The sequence below is a fragment of the Anser brachyrhynchus genome (assembly GCF_964034855.1).
Source record: "Anser brachyrhynchus genome assembly, chromosome: 15".
Taxonomy (NCBI): Eukaryota; Metazoa; Chordata; class Aves; order Anseriformes; family Anatidae; genus Anser; species Anser brachyrhynchus.
The window spans coordinates 17,040,588-17,067,091 of NC_137733.1; the positions used below are offsets into that span (position 1 = coordinate 17,040,588).

A 26,504-nucleotide genomic window follows, 5' to 3' on the forward strand; every position below is an offset into this window, starting at 1 on the left:
AAAGGAACTTAAAAACTTTTGCTTTCAAGATAACGATCATAATAGTATGCTTATGCCTGCGCTTTCTACGTTTGGGCTTAGCTGTGCCCTTCTGCTGAGAGGCATGTGCAGGCTGTCTTGGTCTGCGTTAGTGTTGACCCTTTCTCTCTGCAGATGCAGACCGGAAAGGTGTGGCTCATTTTTGCACCTTGCCATCAAAGTTCCTTCTTTTACACAGAAGCTACAGCCAGAGACTATAAAATTTGCCATTGGATGGTTTTCCGTTGTAGTTGCTTCCTGTCTAGATTGGAAAAGTAGACTTGCTGAGCCTGTTTATTGTGAAGCAGGGGGCAGTTAGCCTGCTGCGCTTAATGGCCTGCAGCTTCTGGCTTTTTTTTTTTCCTTTGTTTTGTTTTTGTTTTGCGTTCTGGTTTTACACTCTTGTTACTTTGAGATTTTGAATCTTTCTGTGTGTGTGTCCTTGTACTCTGTCATACCAACACAAATCCAAGGAGCTAAGTTCGACAAGCATCTATGAATCTGTCTTAATTCGATCTGAGTCCTTCAAACTTACTGCCTAGCTAAATGTGGCATCTTTGCCAGAGACCTGGGAAAAGATGAAAGCGTTGTGGCTCCATGCCCATCTTCAGTATACAGTTCCTCCTGGCTCTCTGTGTGGCTGTGCAAAGAGTAGATATTCATCTGGCATAGGGAAGAATACTGGTATGCAACTGCTTTCTTGCTGCTTGCCCCTTCAGAAGGCTGGTGCAAGAAACTGGCCTCTAAAGGTCCGCGAGTGAGTACTGAAACCTTAATTTGGGTAAATACAATTCACTGATACTGCCAAAAGACAGGAGTATCAGAGTCACAAGGGCAAAATTATATGAATAAAATGTCATTTGAAACACTGCCAGTGCAAAATTATATCTGCAGTTGCTACTCAGCATAAAAATTGAAAAGATTCCTTATGGAAACACCTTTGTCCTCCCTCTGTGTTCTGGTTTTATTTCAGAGACTGACAACTGCAAGGGCTTGCAAACTCTAATGGGACAATGACAAAATGGCAATGGCCTGTTTCTAGGCTGAGATACAGGCTTTAGAAAAGGTAAAAAGAACTCAATCTCAGTCAGTTCTGCTGTATTTCCAGAAATTGTTTCTCCTCTTCTGCCGTTCGTCACAGTTGGATCAGCAGTTTGTTTTTTACTATGGATGTGCTGTCCATGAGGCCAACCTAAATTTTCATAGAAAGATGGCTCTGATTCTGCTGAGGGTAATGGCAGTCTGGTAAAGGTTTCCTTGTCAGTTCTGCTCACGTGGCTTCGTGCTGCCCAGAAGCTTGCGTTATTGGCACCTGAAGCATGGTTACTCCGCAAATGTGCTCGGCCCTGATCTTTCTAACTGCTGGTCAGGCCTTGAGCTGTCTGAAATTGTGATGGCTTTATAACACGTGGTCTCTTCACTGGCAGTTGTTTTCGTCTGGGTTTTTGTTGGTTTTATTGCTTTCTTGGTCATTTTCCTACATTTGAGGAGATATTAAAACTTTCTAAAAGAACTATTATATAACATCTTTATTTAGGCTGGGATTCTGAGGTGTCACCTCCGTGCCCCTTCACCCCCAGCCCTATTCCTTTACCCAACAGCTATTTTCCCAAGTCTGAAAATCCTGTAAGTCTTTCCTATGGATGCTGCCCCCTTCTGACTTTTTTTGAATTCATCAGTACCGCATCTTGGATCGTGCTGCAGACCATTAAGCTGCTTTTCTTGCTTTTAATGAGCTTATAGCATACGAGGCCCTTCCACCTACAGATACTGACTCACGAGAGCTTTGCTACTGTGGGGTGTGTGTGCTGATTGGGAAGTCGCTTGCTAGATCTAAGACATAACGTTATGAAAGCATGAGTAGAGGTTGGGCACTTTATTGGTTGTTTCAATTTGTAAGAAACAGTAAAGTGCTCCTGAAAGAGAAAGCAGTAAATGTTTTACCTCTTCCCCAATCAGAGTAGACTGTAGCACAGGGGGATTGTGGTTGAACTGGGATCTGTTGTTCGACCAGCTGGTTTTCTCTACTTGTAATTCCTTTTGCTTCAACTGAGCTGAGATAATGGAATTTCATGCTTTTTTTTTTTTTCTTAAATCAGGAGAATCACTGTCATTTGGGAGTAGGCTCGTGTCTTCTTTGTCCTCATAGTCTGCATTAACCATGTTGCAGATGCCTTTCCATCATCTGGAAACGAGCCATGCTAAATCTGTAGCGCTGCTGGTGGCTGACAGGTGAGCCTGCTGGAACAGAGCGCGGTGGTGGCTCTGCTCTGCCATTGCTTTTCAGCCATCAGGAATCAGAATTCATCTCCTTTCCAGCCTCATCACATACCTAACCGTCCTTGAACATATCTGATGTTCTCTCAAAATTCCGCTTCTAATGTATTTAAAAGCTAGTTCCTACTTTCTCATATATTCATATAGATGCAATTTTCTTCCTTGCAGTTTATGGAATAAGAATTTATTAATGGATGACTAACCTCACAATGTTTGAGACTCCTCTGTACAGCCTTGACAAGATACCTGATTCTGCCTGCAGTACTTTTTGATGTTCTTCTCCTTGATCTCTGTCCCCAGACAGCTCCAATCTGGCTTGCTGGCGTTAGCGTTACCTGGACTGAGTGCCATACAAGCACCCAGTGAAAGATGGTGCCCATCCTGAAAAACCCCTTGATTTGAACTGATGTGCAAAAAGCACCTGAAATAGCTGAGCCAAAGGCGTTTAAATGTGAATATGGGGGAAACAAGACTGTGTAGTGCCACAGCTCATAGTTAAGTCTGACAAGTTATGTGACAGTTAATATCTCCTTTAGTAAGAGCCATGGTTTAAAAAAGAAAAAAAAAAAGAGAAAAGCTTTAAACACCCTTTGCACCGCAGGAGCCTTTGTACATTGACAAATGCTCTGTGGCAACAAGAGTATCCTGCTGATTTATTTTGAATCAAATGAGCAAATACGTAATTGCATGTAAGTCCCATCTATGCTATAAATTTAATATTGGTAAGATTCCCTTTCACAGCATATTCCTTGACCCTCCTGTAACATATCTTTACCTCAGTTTTATGAATGGCAGCCAAACTGAAGTCTCACCTGCTCTGGAACAAACCAATGTATTTGAACCAGTCACCATCTGAGGTGCAGACGCTGAATTGTTGCCTTTTGCATGTAAAAATGTTTTGAATGTAGCTCACTACAGGAGAAGGCATGTGCTCTGTCAGGTTTTTTGTCCCCTTGTTTGCCATGGCTTTAATCCTCTCTGTGTGAGGAGATGTCTCTGCTGGCATGAGGCAGATACCGGCGGGATTTCTGCTCACCCACTTCATTTTTAGGTCATCGCGTGATCCATTCATCTGAGGGAAGCATGGAAGAATGCAGCATAGGTGTGATAGGTGAGGTGGGATGAAAGGTGCGGTAGGTGCCCTGGCTGATCTTTGTCTTGCTGGATCTGACTTTCCATCTTGCAGCTGTCAGCTGAAAGGTTCCACATCCAGCCCAGAGATGGGAAATCAGTCCTGTAAGAACTCTTCACGAGTCTCCTCTGGCTCGGCTGCCAACTGTGGTAGAGAAAGTAGGTCACGTTGTGCTGCAGGGTTACAACAGGATCAAAAGAATTTGTGATACTCGGGGAGCTTGTGGGGGGAAGATGGGTGTGGGCAGTCTAGCTCTCATGATTATGCTAAGATAAATAAATCTTTCACCTCTCTTCAGGGAATATTTGGTTTTGGAGAGTGCCTGGTGGGGCTGAGACGATGCTACTTTGCTGGAAACTCACCAGCAGAAGAAGACAGAAGGGTTTTCTAGCCGAGAGAGATGGAGACAGCCTTTGCCTTCAGCTGCTTCTCGCTGTGGTCTGGGTGATCCCGCTTCTCGGCAGAGGCTCCCCAGAGCCGCACGATGTGCTTCTGCCTCTGTTTTCTGCATGCACCCCAGCCTTCTGCCCAGGCTGTTGGTACCGACAGAACAGTACAATTCACCCCTGCAAATGGGTTGTTGAGAGAATAAAAAAAAAAAAAGAATTATGCTTGGGCAAGCTGCAAGGGGAGAGTCACCTGCAGAGCAGCCCCCTGCAGCGCAGCAGCTCGGTCTGTTCCCCTCGCAGTCCCCTTGCCCGCTCACAGCTTCCCCAGCTTCCTGAAGGACTTTCGTCAGGTGCTGCCTGCGTGAGCTCAGGTTGTCTTCGGTGGGGTGAACGGAGCGGAGCCAGAGCCACTTTGTGCTGACTGGAGAGGCCGTGAGCCAAAACTGGATGGCCGCCCCACCCCTAGATAAGGGCACGGCACTGTCATTTTTGCCACTAGGGTACCTCCTGTCAGCCCTAAATTTAGCTCTGGTCTTCACGCTATGGCCACACCTGTGTCATTTTGTGAAAGGTCGTTTAAAAGCACTTCACATACTTTCCTCTGTCTTACTGAATGTGGTTTGTGTGCCTGTGCATGTAGTGCCGGCAGGAGGTTGCGTGTGGACAGGAAAAGTTCCCCTGCAATCCTGTAATGCTGTTCCTTGCTCCGTCGCGAACTGGTTGTGGAGCACCTGAAAAGTCGCATCTGCCACCTGTCCTGCACCATGCGTCCCCCTGAGGGGACACATCCTGCTGGCCACGGAGCTGGGTCTGGGCAGTGGGGTGCTGCAGGGGAGATGTGGAGAGCGGGGGCCGTGGGAGTTGCTGCCTGCTCTTGCTCGCTGCTCTCAAGCGAGACACGCTTGGTGCTCCCTGCTTCGCCACGGGTCTGAGGCTGAGGAGCGTTATGCAGCCAGGGGTCTGAGTCCAGTTGCTGTGGCAAACCAAAGGGGTTGGAGCACGCATCCCCCACCTGCCTTTAAGGTGCCTGCCACAAGCTGTTCCAGGCAGATCAAAGAAAATCCTTGTGCCGGGTCCTGGGACTGATCCTCGCTCTGTCCAGGCTTCAACCACTGTTTAGGTGACAGAGCTCTGTTGTGCCTGTCTTACCTTCGAGTGACCCGGGCCTGAGCATTGCCTACTCACTTGTGAAAGATCAATAAGTCTCCTTCTGAAGAATTACATTAACTAATTCTTCACGGGAATTACACATCTCTTCATATCTAGGAACTGAATGTAAAGCAGTTGCTAGCTTAGCACATAACGTTTCAAGCTTCTCTGAAAAGTTACCAGTCCTTAATTTCATGCTTACAAGACTTCTCACTTCTGCTGCTGTGGCACAGGGAAACGGGGTCCCTGAGAACTGAAAGGCTCCGCTACAGCCAGCCCCACGGGGCACCCGCGGGAGCCCGGCGTTACCTGTTGCGGGGAAGATGCACGCACTGCACAGGGCTAGGAGCATCCTTCCCTTCGGTGAGAGCTTGGTGGATTTTAATTTTAAATATCAGGATTAAGGTCTAAGTATGGCTTCATCCTACTGGTTATTTTCCATTCTTTCTACCGAGTCTGCAGAACTGACCCAAATCTGTCCCCGTTTTCTAACAGAAAAAGGTAAGTCTGTCTTAGGAACCCTTGGAAATTTCCATCAAGCATTACTGTAGCAATCTGAAGTAAAGCTATTAGGCAACAGGATCTATAAATGAGCAGAGGTCAGCTAACCTGTGTTACTGCTACGAGATGCAAATAATACTGCAAGTTCTCATTCAGTAACAGTTGTGTAATCATTAGATTATCAGTCTCCAAGATAAATACTGTAAAGATAAGGCAGTGACAAGTGAGTTGCCTTTGCCTTCTTTATTGCTTTTCAAAAGTTGAACGTGGATGCTGGCTATGCTGGGGTCTTTCATTGCAGCAATGCCATCGTGCAGCCCCTAAATATTTTGTTGACAATTTTTATAGACATCCAGTCAGAATTCTGTCCCATCAAACATACCCGTGCTGATTCAGCAGACTTGAGGTATGCTCAGGTCCCGCAGCTGGGCACTGTCGAATGATAATGGTGCTTGAGTGCGTTCTGAGTCAAGTGTTTGTTTAAGTACTTCGAGTTTGGAATCTTTGAGTTGGGATACTGTTGTTCATATCAAAAAGCACGCAAAAGAAAGGCTGTGGATCTCCGTAATTAAGCAGGAAGAAAGAGAAAGAAACATTTTTGGGGGTGCAGGACTTAATAAAGTTGTTCAGACTTCTTTGTACAGATAGACGGACATGAGAAATGTCTTCTATGGTTCCTGAAAAGGATTTTTCTAAGCTGTTGCTTGTTTTGTATTGCCATTTCCTGTACTAATTGACACAGTTGCTGTTGTCACTTATTTAACAAATCCACATTATCAGTGCAAGCACAAACAAGGACAAAAATAAATGTCTGATAATATGAGCAGATTTATCTGTTCTTATCCCCACGCCTTTTTCCATGAGTGCAGATTGTATTAAGCTTGCTGAACAAACCTTATTTCCAAGCATTTAATCTTATCCGTGAGGGGCAAAGGGTGCTACGAGCAGGGCTGTTTTCTTCATGTGTTTGTAGCATCTCTGAGCAAAAGACAGGTGTAGGAGCAACCTCGTCTGAAGATTGGCATTGGGTAGTGTTGTGTTAAAACTGAGCTTAAATTGGGTCTGTAGTAATCTTGCTGCCTATTACCTAAATCGTATTATGCTGGAGAGTTGTAAGTCTGGGGAAGTCACTGTTCAGAGTAAACATAAAGGAAACCCAACGCCACCTCTGCCAACTCCTGATGATAAATATAGATCATTTATGTGGCTGCTGTAAACTGCTGATTGCATGGGAGTGCCCAGGGAGCCCAGAATGTGCTGGGGTGCCATTCCTCTCTGAGGACCGCTCACTCAGCAGCTCCTGGCTTTGCCCGGGGTCTTGCTGGAGATACAAATTTTCTGACCCTGCTGAGCAACCCGCAGCACTTTTATCCGCAGCATTGCAGGGCCGAAGGCTCCGTGCACCCCACAGCCGACCTGTGCTGGGTGCTGCTGCCTGGGGCTGCACGGGGCACGGTGCGGAGCCAAGCCAGTGCCAGGCTCGTGCACTGGCAGGAGGCACGCTGAGGATTTGTGCGCTCCAGAGCGCTTTAGGAGCTGCAGCTGACAGGTGCTGAAGAAATTTACACTGTTTTATCATTTTGTTTTAGTCTCTGTTTTTAAGGTTAACTTGAATTACAAATGGGGAGGGTTATTTTCCCTTGGAACCATTGTAACGCCGAGATGGAGAGATGAAAGAATAGCAGCATTCCCTGGGGTCCAGGAAGAAGGCACAACACTCCAAACTGAACTGTTTTGATCACAGCACATCAGCTATGGCCGTGCAGATTTTTCTTCCTTTCCCTAATCTTCCCAAACTAAATCAGTCAGGATTTTGCACAGTGCTGAAATTTCTGGAGCCAGTTTGCTCTGGCAGTCTCTCAGTCCCACATGGCAGGTACAGGCTGCCCGGGCAGCTCTGGCTGGCACATAGCGTAGAGCTTTTTGTCTGAAACTTGCACCAAGAGGCCAAAAAATCCCTCAATATTGTGCTTCTGCTCTGTTCGGTTTCAGTCCCGTGCTTAGTAAAAAATGATTTCTTTGTTGTTTGAATGTTGAGCATTTCCTCCCGAAGGCTCAGCCAAACATCCCTGCTCCCCAAACAATAATGGTAAATGTTTAAAAGCCAAGGACGCTGAGTTAATCTTCACTTTTGGATTGTGACCTTCCAGTGCTCTGAAGCCACTGCTCCCCTGGGACAATGCTGCCGAAGCCTTTGCGGCCCCTGTCGAGGCGGGCTGGCACCGCCGGGAGGGCTCGGTGCTGCAAGCGACGGCAGCCGGGGAGCAGCCTCGTGGTGCTGGTCCTGAGCTGCCGCCAGGCGCTGGGCGATGCCGCGATGCCAGGGCTTTGTAAGGCGCTGTGAGGAGTGCCAGGTGGGATCTGGGTGTGTGCTGCAGCTCTCATGAACACCCTGAAAAATAAAGCTGCTCTGCTTCCTTTTGCCCGAGTTAAAACCCCTCTCAGTGAAACTCCCACCTGGCTGCGCTGCGAGGCGCGGTGCTGGGGCTCGGCGAACCTGCTGGGAGCCTGCTCGAGCTCAGTGCTCGGCAGCTGAGGGCGTCGAACCAGGCACTGTCCTGTGTCATGGGGCAAAGAGGAGCCCAAAGAGCAGCCAGCCTCACGACCGACTTTCAGTGTTCCAGTGACTTCTATAACCTCTGGCCAAGAGCTTTTGTCTGCAGGAAACAAAATCTCGGAAAGGGAAGCGAGCTGACAGAGGTGCCTGAAGCGGGATTCCCTCTTCCCTCCGGCCTGGCCTGTGTCTGCGCATGGCCAGCAGCAGCCCCCTGTGAGACAGGCAAGTGGAAATTTCCTTCCTATCCCCAGCGTCTTGTGAAAACATCATAAAACATCTGCGGCGTTCTTTACCCTTGCTTACAAGAGAAAAAATACCAGTAAACCCCAATCCTTAATTACCCACCACAAACACGAACCACTGCAAGCGATTGCTTAAGGAGGTGAAAAGCCCCAGCGCTCCTCTCCTTGTGGGTGGTGAGCATCCGTCCCTGTTTGGACGATGGACGTGTCCCCGCTGCTTGATGCAGGACGACTGCACAGCCCCGAGCCCTTGTGCCACCAGGGCTGTGCCTGCTCTGCCCCTGGCAGCAACACAGCGGTCCCCCGGGGTCTCTTGCCACACTGCAGCCTCCTGGCCCCCATCTCAAGTGCTGGTGGCATCTCTGTGCCCTCCGCTGGGGCTTGGGTCAGGATTTCTGTGCAGCGATCCGTTCTGCAGTGGGGAGGCATAAGGGAGTTGGTACTGGATCAATGTCAGCTTGCAAAGCTGCCAGTGGATCCCTGGACACCCTTGCCATCAAGGTCTGTCCGTGCCAATCCCGCCCTTAAGGTTTTAAAGCCCTTTGGTGCTAATGCAGTAACACAGAGTCAGTGCCATACAGCCACCAGCATAATGACATGGGGTGGTGTTTGAACGGGGTGCCTGCCCCCCAGGCCTGAACCCAGAGGCTGCTCCGAGCCTTGGGCTGGCTCCGCAGCGCGTTGGCTTGCTGCCCCCGGCTGCCCCTTCCCGGGGTGCAGCGCTCTGCTTGCTCCTTGAGCACCAGCCAGGAAAACCCCATTACCCCCCTTCTGCACATGTTTTGGGGCACCCGATAGCACTGTGCCAGGAAGGGCACTGAAGGCTCTGGTGCCCACATTTCTCATGTTAAGCCTGGGCTTGGATTCCATTTCCTCACGGAGAGTTAAGCCCTGGCAAGAAGCATGGGCTTCAAGTGCTTGGTGAGCAGAGGAAAGGAAAGGCTTTCTCCCCATTTCTTGGGGAACTCTTGGACCCATGCATGCCCCTGTGCAGGCAGTGTTGTGGGCTTCTCACACATCCTACCTTCTGGCAGCAACAGCAGGCTGCCCAGGAAAGCCAGCCAGCTGGGCTTCAAACAGGTGCTAGCATTTTGGCTACCCACAGCTCACACCATGGGAGGAATTGCATCCTGCACACTGGCAGAAAACCCTAGACCGATGATGACAACAACAACAACAAAAAAAAAAACAAAAAAAAAACCACCACAAAACAAAATGAAAAAGAAAAAAAGAAAAACAAACCACCAGGTAAAGAAAAAAAAAGTAAAACCTTGAACCGAGGAATGACTGTGATAAAGAGGTTTTATATTCCTGGGGGCTGGCCTATCAGCTTTTATTGCCCCCTCTTTTTTTTTTTTTTTTTAACAATGCAAATCCAATCCATTTTTTAGAGCCTCCCAGCCGCTGCCTCCCCATTCAGGGCAGGGGGAGCTTTCCAGCAGCTTGGACAGCGCGGTGCTCCCCCGGCACCCCACCAGGGCTGTGCTGGCGTCCAACAATCCCAGCTTCGAGCTCTCGCAGGGTGAGTGTCCCCCGGGGGCAACGCGGGCATCTCCTCCCTCCGGGCTCTTTGCACCGACCCGGTGTGGAAGCCTTGCTCAGCACCCGTGCCAGCAGCCTCTATCTCCCCACGGCTGTGCCCGGCACGCCCGAGGAGCAGAGTCTGGTGCTTCCAGCACGAGCTGCCCCTCGAGGACCCACGTGGGCAGCCAGGGTTTCCAGTCCCTGGGCAGGTCCCTGATTGCACCCAAGGGACCGGCTGCCACCAGGACTCTGCCTGCTTTCTTCCAGCTCCCCTCATGGCTGCTGCTGACAGCGGTTGCCCCTCCACGAAGGAGGTGATGGTGGACGTCGACAGCAAGCACCAGCATGCGAAGCCCCACTGGTACGAGCGCTACGTCCAGCCCTGCGTGGCCGAGCTGCTGGGCAGCGCGCTCTTCATCTTCATCGGCTGCCTCTCCGTGGTGGAGGATGCCGGGGGCACGGGGCGGCTGCAGCCCGCCCTGGCGCACGGGCTGGCCCTGGGGCTCACCATCGCCGTCCTGGGCAACATTAGGTAAGGGGCTGGGGTCCTCCTGCTGCTGCACCCACTGGGGACCCTCGCGTGGGTGGAGGGGATGCCCACTTCCATCGTGCCTCTTGGTTAACGGCAATGTCTGCTCAGGTGGTGGGTGGGGGCGTAATGTCTGGGGGAAGTGGTTTGGCTTCTGGTTGCAACGTTTTGGTTTTAGCCCTTCTTAACAAATAATAAAAAAAGACAAAGCTGAATCAAAAGTATCTCTTGGGAAAGCTTAGGCATTTCCTTTTAAAAGGATGTCAGAATGAAGCATTTTGACCCAAGTATGCTATTCCCCGGTGTATTTTCAGGTGAAATACCTGTATTACATTTACAAATGGTTTTCATTCCTCTAAAGCAACGTTTAGACAAACCTGCTCAGAAAAGAAAAAGGTGTTGTTTGACTCTAAGATAGAGTTTTATCCTGAATGGAGAAGCTGAAATGGTCCCTGTGGAATTTCGCTCCCTTCCCTCTGTGCATCTCCCAGCCAGATCCTTGCAGCTCAGGGATAGGGGGCCCCGGGGCTGCCCCCCTGGAAGCATCCCCCGGGTTAGGGAGCTTTGCTCATCAAGGCTTGTGTGTGAGCCAAGGGACAGTGTTGTACCAGCACCTGCTCAGGATGGAATTGCACCCCAAGGTGAAGCTTGTGCAACTGCCACCGCACGAGCCGGGGGCGCGTGTCCCAGAGGAGCCCAGCTCCCCGGGCACCCCCAGCCCCCTCACAGCCACGCTGCAGCCAGGGGAGCGGCACCGAGCTCTGTGCCAGGAGGAGGTGCCCCGAGGCTCCCCCTCTGCCGGGGCCATGCCCAGTCCCACCGATGGGACAGGAGCTGGCATGGGAAGGGCAGCTCCTAGCTGTTACCTCTGCCTCCGCTTTGCCCCCCGGTGAGGACTGCTGGCCCGCCAGCTGATGTGGGTGAGCCTCCCTTCCTGAGCAGGAGCCGGGCTGTGCCACCTCTGTCCCCAGGTGATGGCCACCGAGCTGGCTGGACATGCTGAGGACAGCGTGACAGGCTGCCCCGGGCTGTGCAGCACCGACTGGGCAGCTGGGGGTGGTGGAAATGGGAGCTGTCAGCACCTGGCTTTGTCCCAGGAGCCAGGGAGCAGGAGTGAGGAAGGCAGCGATGGGCAGCCCGCCTGCCCACAGCCTGCACGAGCTTCCCCTGGGACAGCGGCTCCCAAAAAGCAGCTGAACCACACAGGGATGTTCACAGCCCCGTAGTGCTGAAGCTAGGAGGAGCTGGGTCTGTGTCCTGGGCAGGGAGATGTTTTAGCCTAAAGTCAGTTTTTTTTCAGAGATGTGTGACCAGCGAGGCTGGAGAGGAGCCTGGCTTCAGACGTGTGCTCTTGGTAGGACAGGCTGCAGCCCCTGCAGTGGGTTATGGGGTTGGATCTTGGCTGGGGAGCAGAGGCGAGCAGCCTGGCTGTCCCCATCCGTGCTGGTGGGACGGGGCTGCTCCAGCCCCGCTCCTGGACAAGTCCCTGCAGCGCTGCGGCTCCCGCCCTGCCTGGGGCAGTTCACAGGCACCCTCCCGGCTGGGACCTTACTGGCTCAAACAACGCAACTTTTTGCTGTCATATGATCAGTCTTTAATTATAGCTGAAGAATAAGATGTAATTATGGCTCCTAGACACTCTGACTCATCGGCTTTACCAGCAATTATTATTAGGGCTGATTGGTTATGAAACTCGTTCATTAATGCGTGTCCCATGATAATCTGTTTTAATTAAAAGGTATCTGAGCTTGTCTTGCATGTGGTCCTCAAGACGAATGATTCGGGCCCGTCAGGAGGCGAGGGCTCGCTGCGGCGTGGGCGAGCCCTGGGCACAGCACTGCCCTGCTGCTGCGGGGCTCGGCCGGGTGCTCTGGGGTGGCTGCAGGGCGAGGGGGGCGCAGGGCTCCCAGGCAGACGTGAGTTCCCAGGGCATCGTTGTTCGTCTGGTGGATTTCTCTGGTTTCTGAACCCCAGTGAGGAAGGAGGGAGGCCCGTGCCATCCCTCAGCCACACGCCAGTTCTGCTGCCAGCAGCAGCCGCTGCCTGGGCAGAGGGGCCAGGGCTGCCTGTGTGCCTCCACGTCCCCCTCCGAGCAGAGGGAAACGAGCGCTGGGAGCCCCAGCAGAGCAGTGGTGCCCGTGGGGCCGGGAGGTGGCCACAGCCCCAGCCTGGCACGGCGCCTTCCCTGCCCTGTGCCTTCCTGCGGGACGCGTGTCCTGCACGGGGCAAAGTGTCACGGCGGCAGGCGAAGGAGATTCGTATCAGGGCAAAGGCAAACAGCAGCCAGGCTCTTTGCTTTCCGTGTCTTCGATTTGGGCTGCGTGAGCTGACGCTGAGTGCTGCTGGGGCACAGGCTGCCAGCCCGGGGAAGGGTGTTCAGCGGTTCCCAGTGCCGGCACCAGCTCTGCCATTGCTGCTCCTCTTACCCAGAGCTGCAGGGATGGGTGCCCTGAGGGTGCAAGCAGGAGTCACTTTCCTTTGTGAGTCCTTGCCCTCAGAGGAGCTGTTCCAGAGAGCGGGTGGCTGTGCTCTGCTGTGCCGTGCTGTGCAGCTGAGCAGAGGAGCAGAACAGCAGGCCGGGGCTTGGTGTGTCCCCAGCCTGCAGTGCTGCAAAGCCAGGAGGGCTCCTTCTGCACCCACCACCCCTGTGACAGCTCCTGGAAGGACCTGGTGGTCTCCTGAGAGAGTCCCAAACCCTTTCCTTCAAACTGCACAAGGGCATCTCCTGCCCCGCAAGCACATTATGCCTGCAGGGGGCTGTGTATGGAAATGCTGCTTCTCCAAAGAGCGACTGCAGAGAAGGGAAATGGCCAGATCCTGCTCCCCTGCAGTACACAGCACCTCCTCATGGGAAGGGCTAAAGAAGCATTCGTGGCTCTAGCCCCCAGTGAGTGCAGCGCTCAGACTGCCGGACCCCATGGGCGGCCGGGGCAAGGCAGCAGGCAGAGCCCCGCTTTGGGGTGAGCCCCGTGCTGAGGCTCCTCTCTCCTTTGCAGCGGAGGTCACTTCAACCCGGCCGTGTCCCTGGGCGTGTGGCTGGTCGGCGGGCTGAACATCACGATGCTCATTCCCTACTGGATCTCCCAGCTCTGCGGAGGGATAATAGGAGCCAGCCTGACAAAGGTACAGACACCGGGGAGGTCTCCTTAATCATGGGCAAACGCTGGGGTGCAGGGACCACCTTCCTGCTCTGCCAGGGTCAGCCTTGCCTGCCCCAAGCTGATGCATGGCCCAGGGGTCTCCAGCAGCAGCACACACGATGGCGAGGATGAGAGGCACTGCAGGCATCGATTCTCTATGTAATTCAGAGCACGGCTTTTCACAAGGCGACCCAGCACTGCGGAGGCTTGCTGCATGGGTGCGGGGCTTATCTGTGCTTGGGGCAAGAGCACCTGGTTTCTCCTCCCAGGTCTTCCATGGTCTGACTTCCATCCTGGGACAGCTAGCTTCCTGCTGCGGGCTCGGATCCAGCAGTGCCAGCACAGGTGTGGGGGTGCCGCCTCCGCACAGCGCTCTGGGGCTCGGCTAATTAATTCCCCACGGCTGCTGTTCCCCAGAGGTTCATTATACCGTGTTAATCAGGCACAGAGCAATGCACGGCACCTCTGCAGCTTCAGCCACTTTAACGCAGTGTTTGCCTGCCTTTTCTGCTTGCCGCACCATTTTGTAACGTTAATTTAATTTGGTGTTGCCCATTTCCAGAGTCTGAGGTGGTCCGCACCGAGCAGCATGGTGCTGTTTGTGCACAGCAAAGCTCTCAGAGAGCGTGGCTGGCTCATTATCTCAGGAGACACTAAGAGCCTCCTCTAATGAGTTTATATTTGCCAGGCGCTTAGGGCTGGCTTTCAGGAGGAAAGTGATGAGATTAGCTCCTCTTTAACCCGGAGCTATGCCCGCCCACGCTGTCCTGACAGTGAGCACATATGTCTGGTAAAGCCCACAATATGGAGCGTGGAGGGCACAAACAGAGCTCCCCCCACCACAGGCCGTGACGACGGACGAGCACTACGCCAACGCCACTGGAGGAGCCTTCAGCGGCATCGCGGCGGATGAGCAGATCCCCTCCGTCCTGGTGGGCGAGATCGTCATGACCACGTTCCTGGTGCTCGCGGTCTGCATGGGTGCCATCAACGAGGAAACCAAGACCCCTCTGGCACCCTTCTGCATCGGCCTCACGGTCACGGTCGACATCCTGGCGGGGTGAGCTCACGAGTCTGCTCCCTGCAGCGGGCGCAGCCCCCGGGCAGAGCCCAGCCAGTTCTGTTCCTGCAGCCGGGGCGCAGGCACGGTACCTCGAGCAGGGGCCAGGAGGGGACCCGAGGCTGCAGGGATGGCGATCCCACACTGGCAAATCAGACGTTTGGCCCCGCTGACACGGGTGTGGGGGGAATTCCCGGGAACACCCCAAAAAGGTGGTGGAGAGGCTGGAGGCTCGAGTCCAGCACGTGGATACCTCTCACCAGACCAGCCTCTCCAATTACCTGTTAGGGCTGATAAAAACGAACGGCCGCCCAGGCAGTGTTTACAGTAGGAAGCCCTGAGCAAACAGGAGCAGTTTATCTGGAGCCGTTGCTCGTTGCTCGCTGTATGTCCTCACGGCTGTTAGAACCGCTGCCAAGCTCGGCCTCGGCGCGGGCAGGCGTTTCGGGCGAGCAGCCTGTGTCTTATGTCACTGCAATCAGATAACGAGTGCACACAATTACAAATGTTAATGGGTTGTTTAGTTAAGGCAGTGCCCCCTCTAGCGGGATTCAGAGCTCTTATTTAAACACTGCGCAAACCTCGAGTGCAAATATTTATCTGTTGCAGTTTTCTTTAATCTGTAAATGCTATTGTCTCTTCTGCCTGGCTCCCGTACCTACGCACAGCGCAGAGCTTTCGCTGTGTAAAATCCAGGCTCTGGGTAAGCCCCAAAATAGGCTCGGCACCCTCGCTCGCACCGTGCTGGGTTTTCCCTGTGGGCTGCAAGCACCAGGAGCGAACGCAGCGCGCGGCCGCCCCGGGGCTCCCGAGCTGGGCTGGTCCCGGGGCTGCAGCAGGGCAGCGGCTCCTGCCCCGTGTCCTCGCCTGCAAAAGTGAGCAGACCAGGGGCAGGACCAGCTGAAGCAGCCGTTTTGTTTCTCTTTCAGGGGTGCGATATCCGGAGCCTGCATGAACCCTGCCAGAGCCTTCGGGCCAGCTCTGGTAGCAAACTACTGGGACTACCACTGGGTGTACTGGGTAGGGCCCATGGTCGCTGGGCTCCTTGTCGGCGCGCTGGTGAGGTGCGTGACGTCTGCTGATTCCCAACCCAACGTGTCTGACTGTCCGGTCCTCGTTTCCTTGTGGGGCCGGGCTGATGCAGTCTCTGTGTTTCGCTGTTGGAAGCGTGCGTGGAAGATGCCAGCCCTGAGTTTCTCTCTTTTACCTCCCCAAAGGCTCCTGATCGGTGACCGGACGACCCGCCTGTTCCTGAAGTGAGGCCCGGCACGCGACTGCGCGTGCTGCCTGCCGGTGGGCCACGCTCAGCACGCCCAGCATGAGCCCCTCAGCCCCTCCGCCTCCCCCCGGGCTCCGCCACCAGCCCGCTGCGGGAAGGCTGCTCCCTCGACGCTGCACACACCATGGAAAGCGACCCAGGCACCTCCTGCTGCTGCGGGAGCACGCTGTTGGGACGAGCGTGCAGCCGAGACAACCACGCTCTGATTGGCACCAGCACCACGGCACTGACCGAGCACCGCGTCCCTCCTGCCAGGGCTGCGTCTGGGCACCTGTGGCACCTCCCGGCTCTGTCCCCCTGTGCTGCTGCTGCTCCCAGGGCCCCCTCTGCTCCCCAGGGCGGGCTGGGGGAGCCGCGGGTGGCCAAGCAAGGAGCCTGCTGTAACACCAGCGCGGCGGCGAAAAGCTGAGTGAAGCAGCAGCGTGGCACGGCTCACCAGTGCTGGCACTAAGAGAGTTCTAAATTCTTAATGACTATTATTTAAGAGGCTTGATGCAGCTCCTGGCTGTGTGCCCTCACACATGCACCTGCCGGGAGCTGCCTGGCCCCAAATGTGGTGAGGGCACCATAAAGCTCTCCCTGCTCCTTCAGCACGTCTGTGGCTCCTGTTGCAGCATCCCTGCTGTCCCCTGCAGCGTCCCCTCCCTGTCCAGCCCATGGGAGCCCCCCCACAGCCTGTGCTGCGGTCAGCTCCCCTCCCTCGCACACGTTCTGTGCTTCTTGCTGCAGACACCACCGTGGGGAGCCGGTCCCTGCCCGTCCTGCTGCCAGCAGCGCTGCCTGAAGCCAGGCGCTGGTTGCAGGCTCTGCAGCGCTTGCGTTAGCTCACAGGCTGTGACAACAGAGCTGCTCCCCCCAGCTGTGTGCCAGGACACCAGCTTTAGTTTTTGGAGGTTTCTTGGCACGCTGAGCAAAACAGCATAAAGGGAAATGGGGATGGGAGGAGGGCCCACACCGGCTGCAGGCAGGATTATTGGGAGAAATGAGGCTTGGTGACAGAGTCCAATTTCTGAGATATGTCGGCATCAGGAGCGCTGGGGGCGAAGCACCAGCTCAGGGCACAGGTGGCTCTGCCCCTGGGGCTGGGGGCGAGGACTGGGGGCTGTGCCGGGAGGGGGGCCCCGCTGCCACGAGCTGGAGTCAGCATGGGGAGCGTGATGGAGCTGTGTGGGCACGGCGAGAGCAGCCAGCGCAGCCAGCTCTACGTCAGGCTGGGATCCGTCCCTGCAGCAGCTCTGCCCTGACTCATCGTGCGACTGCAGCCTCCCTTGGGATGGGGGTGTTGGCAGTGACCCCTCCCCGAAGGCTCGGCAGGCTGTGCTCGGTGATAAAGCAGCACACAAGTGTTTCTGCAAATACTCCCAGGAGAGCTGTGCACACCTAAAGGTACCTGGGTTTAGTCACTCCTCATTTTGTAACTTTTAGCATTGTTAGCGGTTTCTGAGCATGTCTCTGGAAGGCAGGCTGGTCTTGAGAAGTTTTAGAAAAGTGACTGAGGGTACAGAGCCTATTGCTTTTCCAGCCCTTACGAGTGTTGGTGTGAGGTGCCCCGTGTCTGTCCAGGGGAAAGGGGCTGTCCTGGGGCAGGTGTCCCCTGCCTGCAGCGGGGCAGGGTGCGGTGCCAGTCCAGAAACGAGCACTGTGGTCCTGGGGGCAAACCCCACTGGGATGGGGTGGGACACGGGCAACGGAGAGAGAAAAGGAACAGGGAAGTGACCCAGAGCAAGTGAGTGTGGGGAGGGAGAGGGGCACGGCAGGGGCTGCCGGGTGACCTGAGGACAGCCAGAAGGGCAAGAGGGGGACAGGGCCAGGCGGAGGCAGGCAGAGCTGCGTCTCCGTGGTGCAGCAACGCGTGTCCTGCCCTGCCAGGAGCGGTGTGCAGGGCCCTGCCTGCTCGCCCTCCTCTGCCCCCCCCAGCTCCCCAGGAAGCCCCAGCGCAAAGCATGTCCTTCTCACCGTGCTGTACAGGCTGCTCCATGGGGAGGCAGAACGCCGTCACAGCAGCTGGCAGGGCAGGAAGGACATTCCCAGCTTTCTGATGGCCTGGCAGAGTGCTGCACAATGCCACCTCTCTGTTGTCAGCCCGCTTGCTTTATTCCCAGCCCAGGAAATGACCCACACATGTGCACGCACATGCACCAAGATGTATTTTTCTATTTTTAAAAAGGGCAAGGTTGTAGAGACGCTGCAGCGAGGAAATGCCAGAACGAAAGCATCCTTGACTCAGCGCGTGCGTCTGCGTGCGGGGCTGGGCAGGGGGACGCGCACCCGGCGCGGGGCCGCGTGGGCCCAGGTGAGCCGGGGCGAAGGCAGCTGCTGGTTCAGGAAGGAAAATGATGCAACCCACAGGAGGAGACAAACAGCGTGAAGATGTCACCGGGACGGTTGTCATGGCAACGCTACAAAAAATGCCAAACCAAACAAGGAGCAGAGCCGCTGCTTCCTCCCCAGGAGGACTCCCCAGGGGTGTGGGAGCTGAGGGGCAGCGGGGAGGCACCGCGGGGGTCCTGAGCGGCCCCAGCCCCTGTCTGGGGGGCAGAGCTCTGCTGGAGCGAGGCTGCAGGCCCCTGGGAGCGGCAGGGCGACCACCTTCCCCTTTCGAGAGGAAGCACGGCCCGCAGCACCCGCAGGAAGCACATTTATAGCTACAGCTGCCTCTGCGCAGGAGCTGGGGCTGGCGCCATGCTCTACCTCGGCTTTGTGCTGCGCCCCGGCTTGGTGCTGAACCACCCCGGCTTGGTGCTGTGCCCCAAATCGGTGCTGTGCCCCGGCTCGGTGCTGTGCCCCGGCTCGGTGCTGTGCCCCGGCTCGGTGCTGTGCCCTGGCTGGGGACCGCTGTCCCGTAGGGGCGGCGGTGCTGCCGGTCACGGTCCCCGCACGCAGGCCAGGAGGCAGGAGATGGGGTGCCCCATGCACATCCACATGTCCTTCCGTATTTTGCTGGTGATGCGTTCAGCACATTCATTTTATCTTGTCAGGGTGACTTTTAATAAAGCATCTGTAATGCACGTTGTTTTTTCCTGAGTATTATTAAAGGGCTTAATTTATGCTAATTAAATACCAATTAACTTCCAAGCAGTTAATGTGCTTTAAGGACATAAAACACATCTCATTCCCATTCAATTAAATTTGCGTCAGGCCTGGCCAGAGGCCTGCACCGTGTTTTTGTCAGCGCGTGGATCTGCCGCACGGCCGGGCCCTGCCTGGCGCCTTCCAGGCCCCTCGTGCCACGGGGAGGGGGCTGCCCCCGGCCCCCCCCCAAGCAGGGGCTCACCCACCAGTGCTGCGGGCACCTGGGCGGGTTGGGGCTGTAGCTGCTGCCGCTGGGAGCTGGCGAGGCCACCGCCACCCACAGCCCTCCGCGATGCAAAGCACCGAAGGGGAGCCCAAGGCACCGCCTGGTGCAGAGGAGCTGCCAGAAGGCTCCGCAGCTCTGCTCAGCTGCTGGCAGCCGCGCTTTCTGCCGGGGCTCACGTCACTGTTTGGGTGCGACTGGTCGCAGGGCATTTGTGGGGATGGCCCTGGGCAGGGTGGGGCTGTGGGCACCCGGCACCTCACACTGCAGCTCTTTCACTTGGGATGAACACCCCTGTTCATCATTCACCGGGGGAAGAAAGCAGCTCTGTCCCTGCGGCCGGGCTCCTCGGTGCCACTCTGCGTGCAGGGGACAGCCCGGGGAGACCAGGGCGAGCAGGAGGAGCGGCTGTGGTCGGGCTGGCCGTCAGCACCCGCTGCCCACTGGCTCCGAGCCCATGCCACCCACCCGGCCCCGCAGGGGCTCGACCTGTGCTCAGCACCACGAACACCAAGCCCTGACTGTGCCTGCGCCCCGCTCCTCCCCGCGCAGGGGCCGCTGCCTGCCCCGGCTGGTGGCCCTGTGGGAGGTGGCTGCTGGGGTCGGCATCATGCTGCGAAGAGCTGAGCTGCGGCGTGCAAATGTATGAGTTAATGAGCTGGTTAATTTGGCTGAGCTTCTCCTTCCCGGCTCTCAGACCTGCCCAGCACCACCACAGCTGCGGCCCTTGGGACAGGGATTCCAGAGTTAGGGGCTACAAACCAGCAGGAGCTGGGCAGCAGCGGGGCACTGATGCCGCACCCGTGCCGGGGCTCAGAGCTTGGTGGCCAGGGCGATGTTTCCTGGCCCCACACCGCCCACAGCCGCGCTCCGCGCACAGAAAGCTTCTCACTCGCAGGCAGAACAACCACCTCCCTGTTCCCCTCCCGCCACTCGCCTGGCGCTGCTCACCCTGGAGCCGAGGAAAGGAGGAGCCCCAAATGTTTTCTTTTCAGATCCTGCCCTTAGAAGGATTACAGGTTTCTTGTGTGCTCCCCCAAAGCCTCATCTGAAAATAACGGCCTTCCTGAGCAGGAGCAGCACATCAAGATGCCAAGAGCATGGCTGCAGCCGAGTATGATGGATGAATGCTTTTTGGAACATGCCCCGTGAAAGCTTCTGGGAATTCTCACTGTGCTGTTCTGTAAAGGTTTTCTTTGCCAGCCGACAGCTGGAAAAATCACCACCTTAAAAATAAAAGGTGATTTAATTCTTTTAGCTCATTTTGTCCCTTGGGCTGAAGGCACCGGCTGCAGGGGCTGATGGACTCAGAGCAGGGGACGCCGATGCCACAGCTCCTGCTGCAGACCGACACAGCAGCCGAGGCCAGGGCTGTGCAGCAAGGACGGGGGCTGGCAGAGGGGTCAGGTCAGACGCCCCTGCAGGAACAAAGTGTCTGGTGAGGCTGATCTGGGGCTCCCCCAGCCGCAGCCCTGCTTGTCAGGCTAATGAGGGTCACTGATGAACATGCAGCTGGGGCTGGGGTTCCCCCATCGCAGTCCCAACTGCTAATGAGGGCAGGGGCTCTTATGAGCAGCCCCCAACGCAGGGACATTCTGTGCCCACCTCCTCTCCTGGGGCTGAGCACCTGCGCCCACGTCCCACCTGCCCGGCCCGGCTGCATCCCTGTGCTGGAGCTGCGTCCCGGGGCTGAGCCGCCCCCCCCCGGCTGAGCCCTATCTTGCTGCATGGCCGTGCCCCCCGGGGCTGCAAGGAGCTCAGCGCAGCCCCGACCCTCCGCACCCAGGGCAGGTGCCCGTTTTGGCAGCAGAGGAGCTGCCCCTGGAGGGGAGCAGCCCTGGGGCGCCCGGAGCAGGGGCAGCAGCGCCCCGCATGCTGCTGGGGCAGGCAGAGCGTCTGCCAGGCTGGCACGACTTCCTTGACAGCTCGCACTTGGGCTGGCACGTCTCTTCCAGCTTCTCATCTCCGCGTGAGCCCTGGGAGCTCCCTGCTCACTGCCCCAGGTTTTGGGGAGCCCCCATGCGTCCTGGCGTGGGGCTGGGGTGCCCCAGGGATGAGGGTGGTGGGGGCTGTGTGGGCACCAGCGCGGGGGCGGACAGCGGAGGTGGGCAGTGACGTGCGGAGCTGGCACCGTGCGTGAGCTGGCATCTGCATGTAGGAGACGGGGAGAGAGGCGATGGTAAAGGGAGTGGGAGTCTAAAATATATGCTGGGGAAGCTTTTAAACCACGCCATCAGCAGGGTCCAAGAGGTGTGGGCGCAGGGACGAGCTCATGCCCTTCACTGCAGGCTGTGCTTGGATGGTGCCGTGGGGCCAAGGGATGCACCCCGAGGCTGGGTGGCTGCCCTTGCACTGCTCTATTTGCTCTGCATGTGGAGACCAAGGCACAAATGCCAGAGCAACCTCCCCAACCATTAGCATATATGCAAAGAGCACTTACGAGCATCATCACCACACGAAAAACTCTGGCAGTTTCAGCAGAGGACAGCAGCCGGGGTGCTGGGGGTGCCCCATGGGGACCCGTCCCTCGGGCAGCTGGGGGTGTCCCCAGCTCTGCTCTGGGGGCCCAACCCAACCGTCCCTGCTCTGGGACCCCGTGGTGGCGCGGGAGAGACCCCAGATGGAAGGGAACCGGGGTGGGGGTGGTTACTGCTCCGCTTCCCACCCCCAGCTTCTGCTTTTACTCCTCATTTTATTGATCTTTAATTTCTTTTCGCTTTCAGTCATCGCAGCCCACTTGGGCTCCCTGGAGAGGAGCCGGCACCAGCGTGCCTCCCGGGAGGGGGCCTGGGGCGCGGGGGCCGGGGTCCCCCCGCACGCGAGCGCAGCGGTGCAGGGCCGGCCCCTGTCCTCCTCCCAAGCCCCTCTCCACCTGCACGGCAATTTCAGCCTCGCTTTCCGTGGCACCCAGGTGGTTCTTTGCCCAGCTTTGCTGTATTTTAAGATGGGTTCAGATAGATGTTTATTTCCAAGTAATATTTTTTTTTGGCTTTTGCCAGTGTGATTGTTTGTGGAGAGGAAATATTGAACAGAAGCCACAAAGACAAAGCCTCAGATACTAATTTGTGCTTATGCAAATGTGACAGGGGTGGAAGCCCCAGTTCAGGCACGTAACTCCTGGGCCTCGCAATCGGTGCAAGTACCGGCGGTGGGTGCGCGATCCCCCTGCTCAGGCCGTGGGATCCCCCTGCCCCCCTGCCTGTCCCCACGCTGTGCCCCCCGGTGGCACGGCCCCGCCGGCCCCAGCCCTGCACCCAGCGCCGGGAGCCAGCTGCTGGTCACCATGGAGACCCGGAGGAGGATTTGGAACCATCGCAGAGAAATTTCAGCATTCCCCTGGCCATGCACAGCCCGTGCTCTCTCCTGGCTGCGGTTTTGTTCTGCCCAGCCCCAAGCAGGGCGGCAGAGCTGTTTGCAGGACAGTGCACCCCGATCCCCCCTGAGGGCAGCCACCAAGGCGCCAGCTGGTGCCGACCCAGCACGGAGCCTGCCGCTGGCATTTCCCAGCCTTGGGACAGCACCCAGGTGTGCTCCTGTGGTGGGGCTGAGTCCTCCTGGCCCTCTGAGGGGCTTGCGTCTCCTGCGGATTGTTCTTAATCTGCCCCGTCCCAGAGGTTTGCCCATAGAGGCTGAGCCCACTGCCACCAGCAAGAACCTGAGGAATGGGTTTTGTTTCAGAAACAGGAGTTTCTGTTGCTGTTCGCTGCCGCTGGCTTTCTCGGTTCTGGAGGACATCGAACCTCTGGCTGCCTTGTAGCAGCGAGGATCAGCGCAGTGGGACGGAGCGGGGTGGTGGGGCTTGGCTGCAGGTCGCTGGGTGCCCAGATTTGGGCAGAGGGGCTGCTGGAGCCAGCAGGACGGGTGGGAGCAAGGGCTGGGAGGAAGGGGAATGCTAATCAGGCTGTGTGCTGGCAGCAGCCAGAATGCTGCACAATAAATAGCCATTTTAATTACTGCACAATATTTACAAGATTGCTTCCTCATTTGGGAAATTAAAACAAATGCTCCATCAAAATGATCAACATTGTACAGAGAAGCAGAGGGCTGATAAAGAAATACATCGGCTGTTAATGAAAGTGTAATTGGCACCTTGGTGCTCGCATGACTGTCTCCTCTTCTTTGCAGCCACGGCACAAATGACAGCAAAGAGCGCCGCGGCCACAGCAGCACCAAGCGGGGCGGGGGCACTCGTCCCTCCTGCCAAACCGGGGCAGGAGGGGGGGCCTTGAGAGCCCGGCCTTGCTGAGGCTCTGCAGAAAGAGAACACCTGAATGTTGGGCAGGGGATGCTGAGCTGCAAAATCCCTCTTTCATACAGACAGGTTTCTTTTGTCTGTCTGCCTGTCCTGCCTGCATTACCACCAGGAGCTGGCGGTTGCTGGTCCCAGCTCTGGCTGCTTTGAGGCCCCTCTCCCGATGTTATTCCCCAGGCCACAGGTCCTGGGATCATGTGATGGTTTGGGGGGCTCATGCTTAATAAAAAAGGCTTTTCCAGCTAAACTGGCCATGGAGAAAATGTCTCAAAATGTAGTCATGGATGGGCATGGGGGATAGAGTGGTTTGAGAGCATTTGAAGTAGGTAAGACCTTGTTGGTACTGAGGGAAGTAGTTGCCACCAGCCCCGGCAGTGGTGATGCTGCTGGTCCGGGTGGTTCCCCAGACCCGAGAGAACTCCTCTTCCTCCCCGGTCCATTCTGCAGAGCCCTGCTGTGCATGCCGCAGCCCGAGGGCTTGAAAACACCTGGATCTGGAGAGGCAGGCCCGACCTTGGTCCTTTGTTGGGGGCTTGCGTGACCCGGCAGCCCTGTGCGTGACCGTGGTGTGGGCTTCCAGCACCAAGAGCTGCCGAGACCAAAGCGCATCCCATGGGGATGACAGGGTGCCCACAGGGCTGGCACCTGGCCTGGCCCCCCGGCACCTCCCGGGGTGCAGAGGGGCCCGTGCTGGGGTCCCCGTGTGGGCACCGCTGCGGTGGTCCTGGCACCGGCGAGCGTCCCAGCCTGGCAGGGACAGTCCCTGCGGGGTGGCGGGGACCCCCCGGGCACCACAACCCATCTCTGGGCTGCCCCTTCCCTTCCCCCTCCCCGCGCCTTTATTCATCTCCCCTTCTTCCTTTTTTTTTGCAGCGCTTCTGTTGCCATGGGAATGGTGATATCAGTGCTCGGGGTGGGGTTGGCGACATTGATGGGCGCAGCACGAGCCCGTTTATGTAACGGGCGCTGCGTCCCTGCTCCGGCCACGCTGGCTCCGGCTGGGCCCACAGCGGGATGAGGCACCCAGCGCCCCACGGGGTGGCTCCCAAGGGACCGAGTTCTGTGCCCCCTGCGCCTCCCTGTGCTCGGCTGGGTGCAGGGAGCGGTGGGCAGGGGGGTTCGTGGAGGTGCAGGGACAGAGACGTGCGGCTGCAGCCGCAGATCTGGGCAGGTCCACAGCCCTGCCCGGCGTTCCTCCCAGCCACGCAGCGCTGTCCTTTCCTTCTCCCACCGGGCGTGTTAATTACAGCCTGTGTCAATGGCTTTTACTGTTTGATCATTAAACCGGAGAGAACGTCAAACAGTGTCAAAGGGAAGGCTCGTTTCCTGCACGGCCAGTGAGGTTCAGAGGACAGGTACTGGCGCTACTGAGATGCATCAGAAGTGGGTCAGGCATAAGACTTCCAAGGACATTTGAGAAAGCAGCAGGAATTAATTATGTTCGGATACCTGCTGACAGTCCAGAAGTATTTCAGAGGAGGAGATTCCACCTCGAATGAACCAGGGGAAGAAATGTCAGGAAGGCCCTTCATCTGCCAGGCGTCTGTTCGTACAGGAGCACACAGGACCCCGATGGGACATGGTCCAGACTGAGCTGGCAGTGCCAAGGGTTTCACCTTTTGCTTGCTCCAGGAGCAGCAGTCCGCAGGGAGGATGCCGGGAAAGCCCAGGTGACAACTCTGGGGCTGTCCTCAGGCCCCAGCACTGCCCCAGGCTTGTGGAAGCAAATGGATATCGCAGATATCACAGAGATTAAAAAAAAAAAATAGTTTAAAGGGAGAGCTGGGGAAAGTGGCCAGCTCAGAGGCTGCTCGCGAAGCACAGACCTTCCTTGGTGTCAGCAGAAAAATCCCGCCCAGCTGGTGCCCACTTGCCCTGCCCGGCGCTGGGGCTGTGGGCAGCCGGGGCAGGGTCCTGGGGTTGGGCGGGTGGCGCCGCAGCCCCCTGGTGCGCTGCCTGGGGTGTGCGCGGGGCAATGACGCCTGAAAGCAGCTGAATGAGCCCTGGCGCTGCTGTCCAAAGTGAGTCATTTAGTTAGAGAGGAGTGAAAACCCTATGCTAACGTTTTCCATTCAAAAATTCTTTTGATTTCTAAATTAGTAAAGCAGTAGGTCTTTCTGGGGGATTTCTTTTTTCTTTTTCTTTCTTTTTTTTTTTTTTTGGCAAAAAGTTTCAAATATTTCTGGAAATTCATCCACAGGTAGGTTGTTCTGGTTTCAAAATATTTCTTCATTGCTTTTCTTACGTGTGTGTGCCCAGGCCTTCGAGGCTGAGGCCCCTTCCCACCAGAAAGGGCCATGGATGTGGAAGGAGGAGGGAAGCCTGGGGTTTCCCATAGCTTCCACCTGCCTTCGCAGCCCCCTGCCCTGCGCAGTGCCAGGGCTCGCTGCTGCAGGCACAGGGCGGGGGGCAGCAGGACGTGGGGGCGGCGGGGCAGGATGTCAGGCACGCCTGGCCCCAGCTCTCATCTGTGCCCTGCCTCTGTGCCGGAATAATCTCTGGTGGAAAATAACGAGTGATAAAAGTGGTGAGAAAAGACAAACCGCACCCCGCACTGAAGGGAAATCTGTGCTTTATCGCAGACCTGGTTTTGCTGAGAAATGACCAGAGCAGCTGGAAAAATCCAGAGACCCCAGACCAGAGATGTTCGAGAGAGAGAGAGCCGAGTAGCAGAGCAAAGCCTTAGCGGGTTAAGCCGAGGCCGACCGGTGTTCACTTGGAGTGAACAAGCAGGGGAGAGCCACCTCATTTTTCATGAAGTATCTGTGAGAAGGGATTTACATGCTCAGGGCATGCCAGCAGCAGTGCCAGGATAAGCTGGGGGTGGACGAAGGCCAAGGCCATGACAGGAACATCTCCGAGGGTTTCCATCTCCCTGGATTTAAGGCATCCAGGTGACGGCATTCCTGAAGAAATGAGCTTTGGAGCATCCCCAGGCTGGCATTCCGGACCCGCAGCCTTGGGACACTGCAGGCCCGAGGAGTTGCTGGACTCCTGCAGGACCTGGCTGGAGTCAATCAGCAGGAGGTGGCTGTAAGTGGAAAAAGCGAATGGCTCGGCTGTGAGGAAAGCCCTCCCGGAGGCAAAGCTTAATGAAGAAGTCGTCGTGCATTGGGATCAGACCTGCCGCCTGTAACCGAGCCTCATTGTTATTTAAATT

The 26,504-nt window shown here is 56.2% G+C and overlaps 1 protein-coding gene across 1 annotated transcript; it reads left to right on the forward strand.

Moving 5' to 3' along the window:
• The first annotated feature begins 8,373 nt into the window (after window positions 1-8,373).
• Window positions 8,374-23,193, forward strand: AQP8 (aquaporin 8). Its single transcript, XM_080556096.1, has 5 exons — window positions 8,374-10,321; window positions 13,315-13,441; window positions 14,304-14,518; window positions 15,448-15,582; window positions 15,736-23,193. The coding sequence occupies exons 1-5, from the start codon at window positions 10,065-10,067 to the stop codon at window positions 15,776-15,778; spliced, it is 777 nt and encodes a 258-aa protein (XP_080412222.1). The 5' UTR covers window positions 8,374-10,064; the 3' UTR covers window positions 15,779-23,193.
• The last annotated feature ends 3,311 nt before the right edge of the window (window positions 23,194-26,504 follow it).

Coding starts and splice junctions, on each gene's coding strand:
- AQP8 (XM_080556096.1), top strand. CDS start 10,065: ATGGCTGCTGCTGACAGCGGTTGCCCCTCCACGAAGGAGGTGATGGTG. Junction 13,442..14,303: donor TAGGAGCCAGCCTGACAAAG/GTACAGACACCG, acceptor CCCCCACCACAG/GCCGTGACGACGGACGAGCA. Junction 15,583..15,735: donor CTTGTCGGCGCGCTGGTGAG/GTGCGTGACGTC, acceptor ACCTCCCCAAAG/GCTCCTGATCGGTGACCGGA.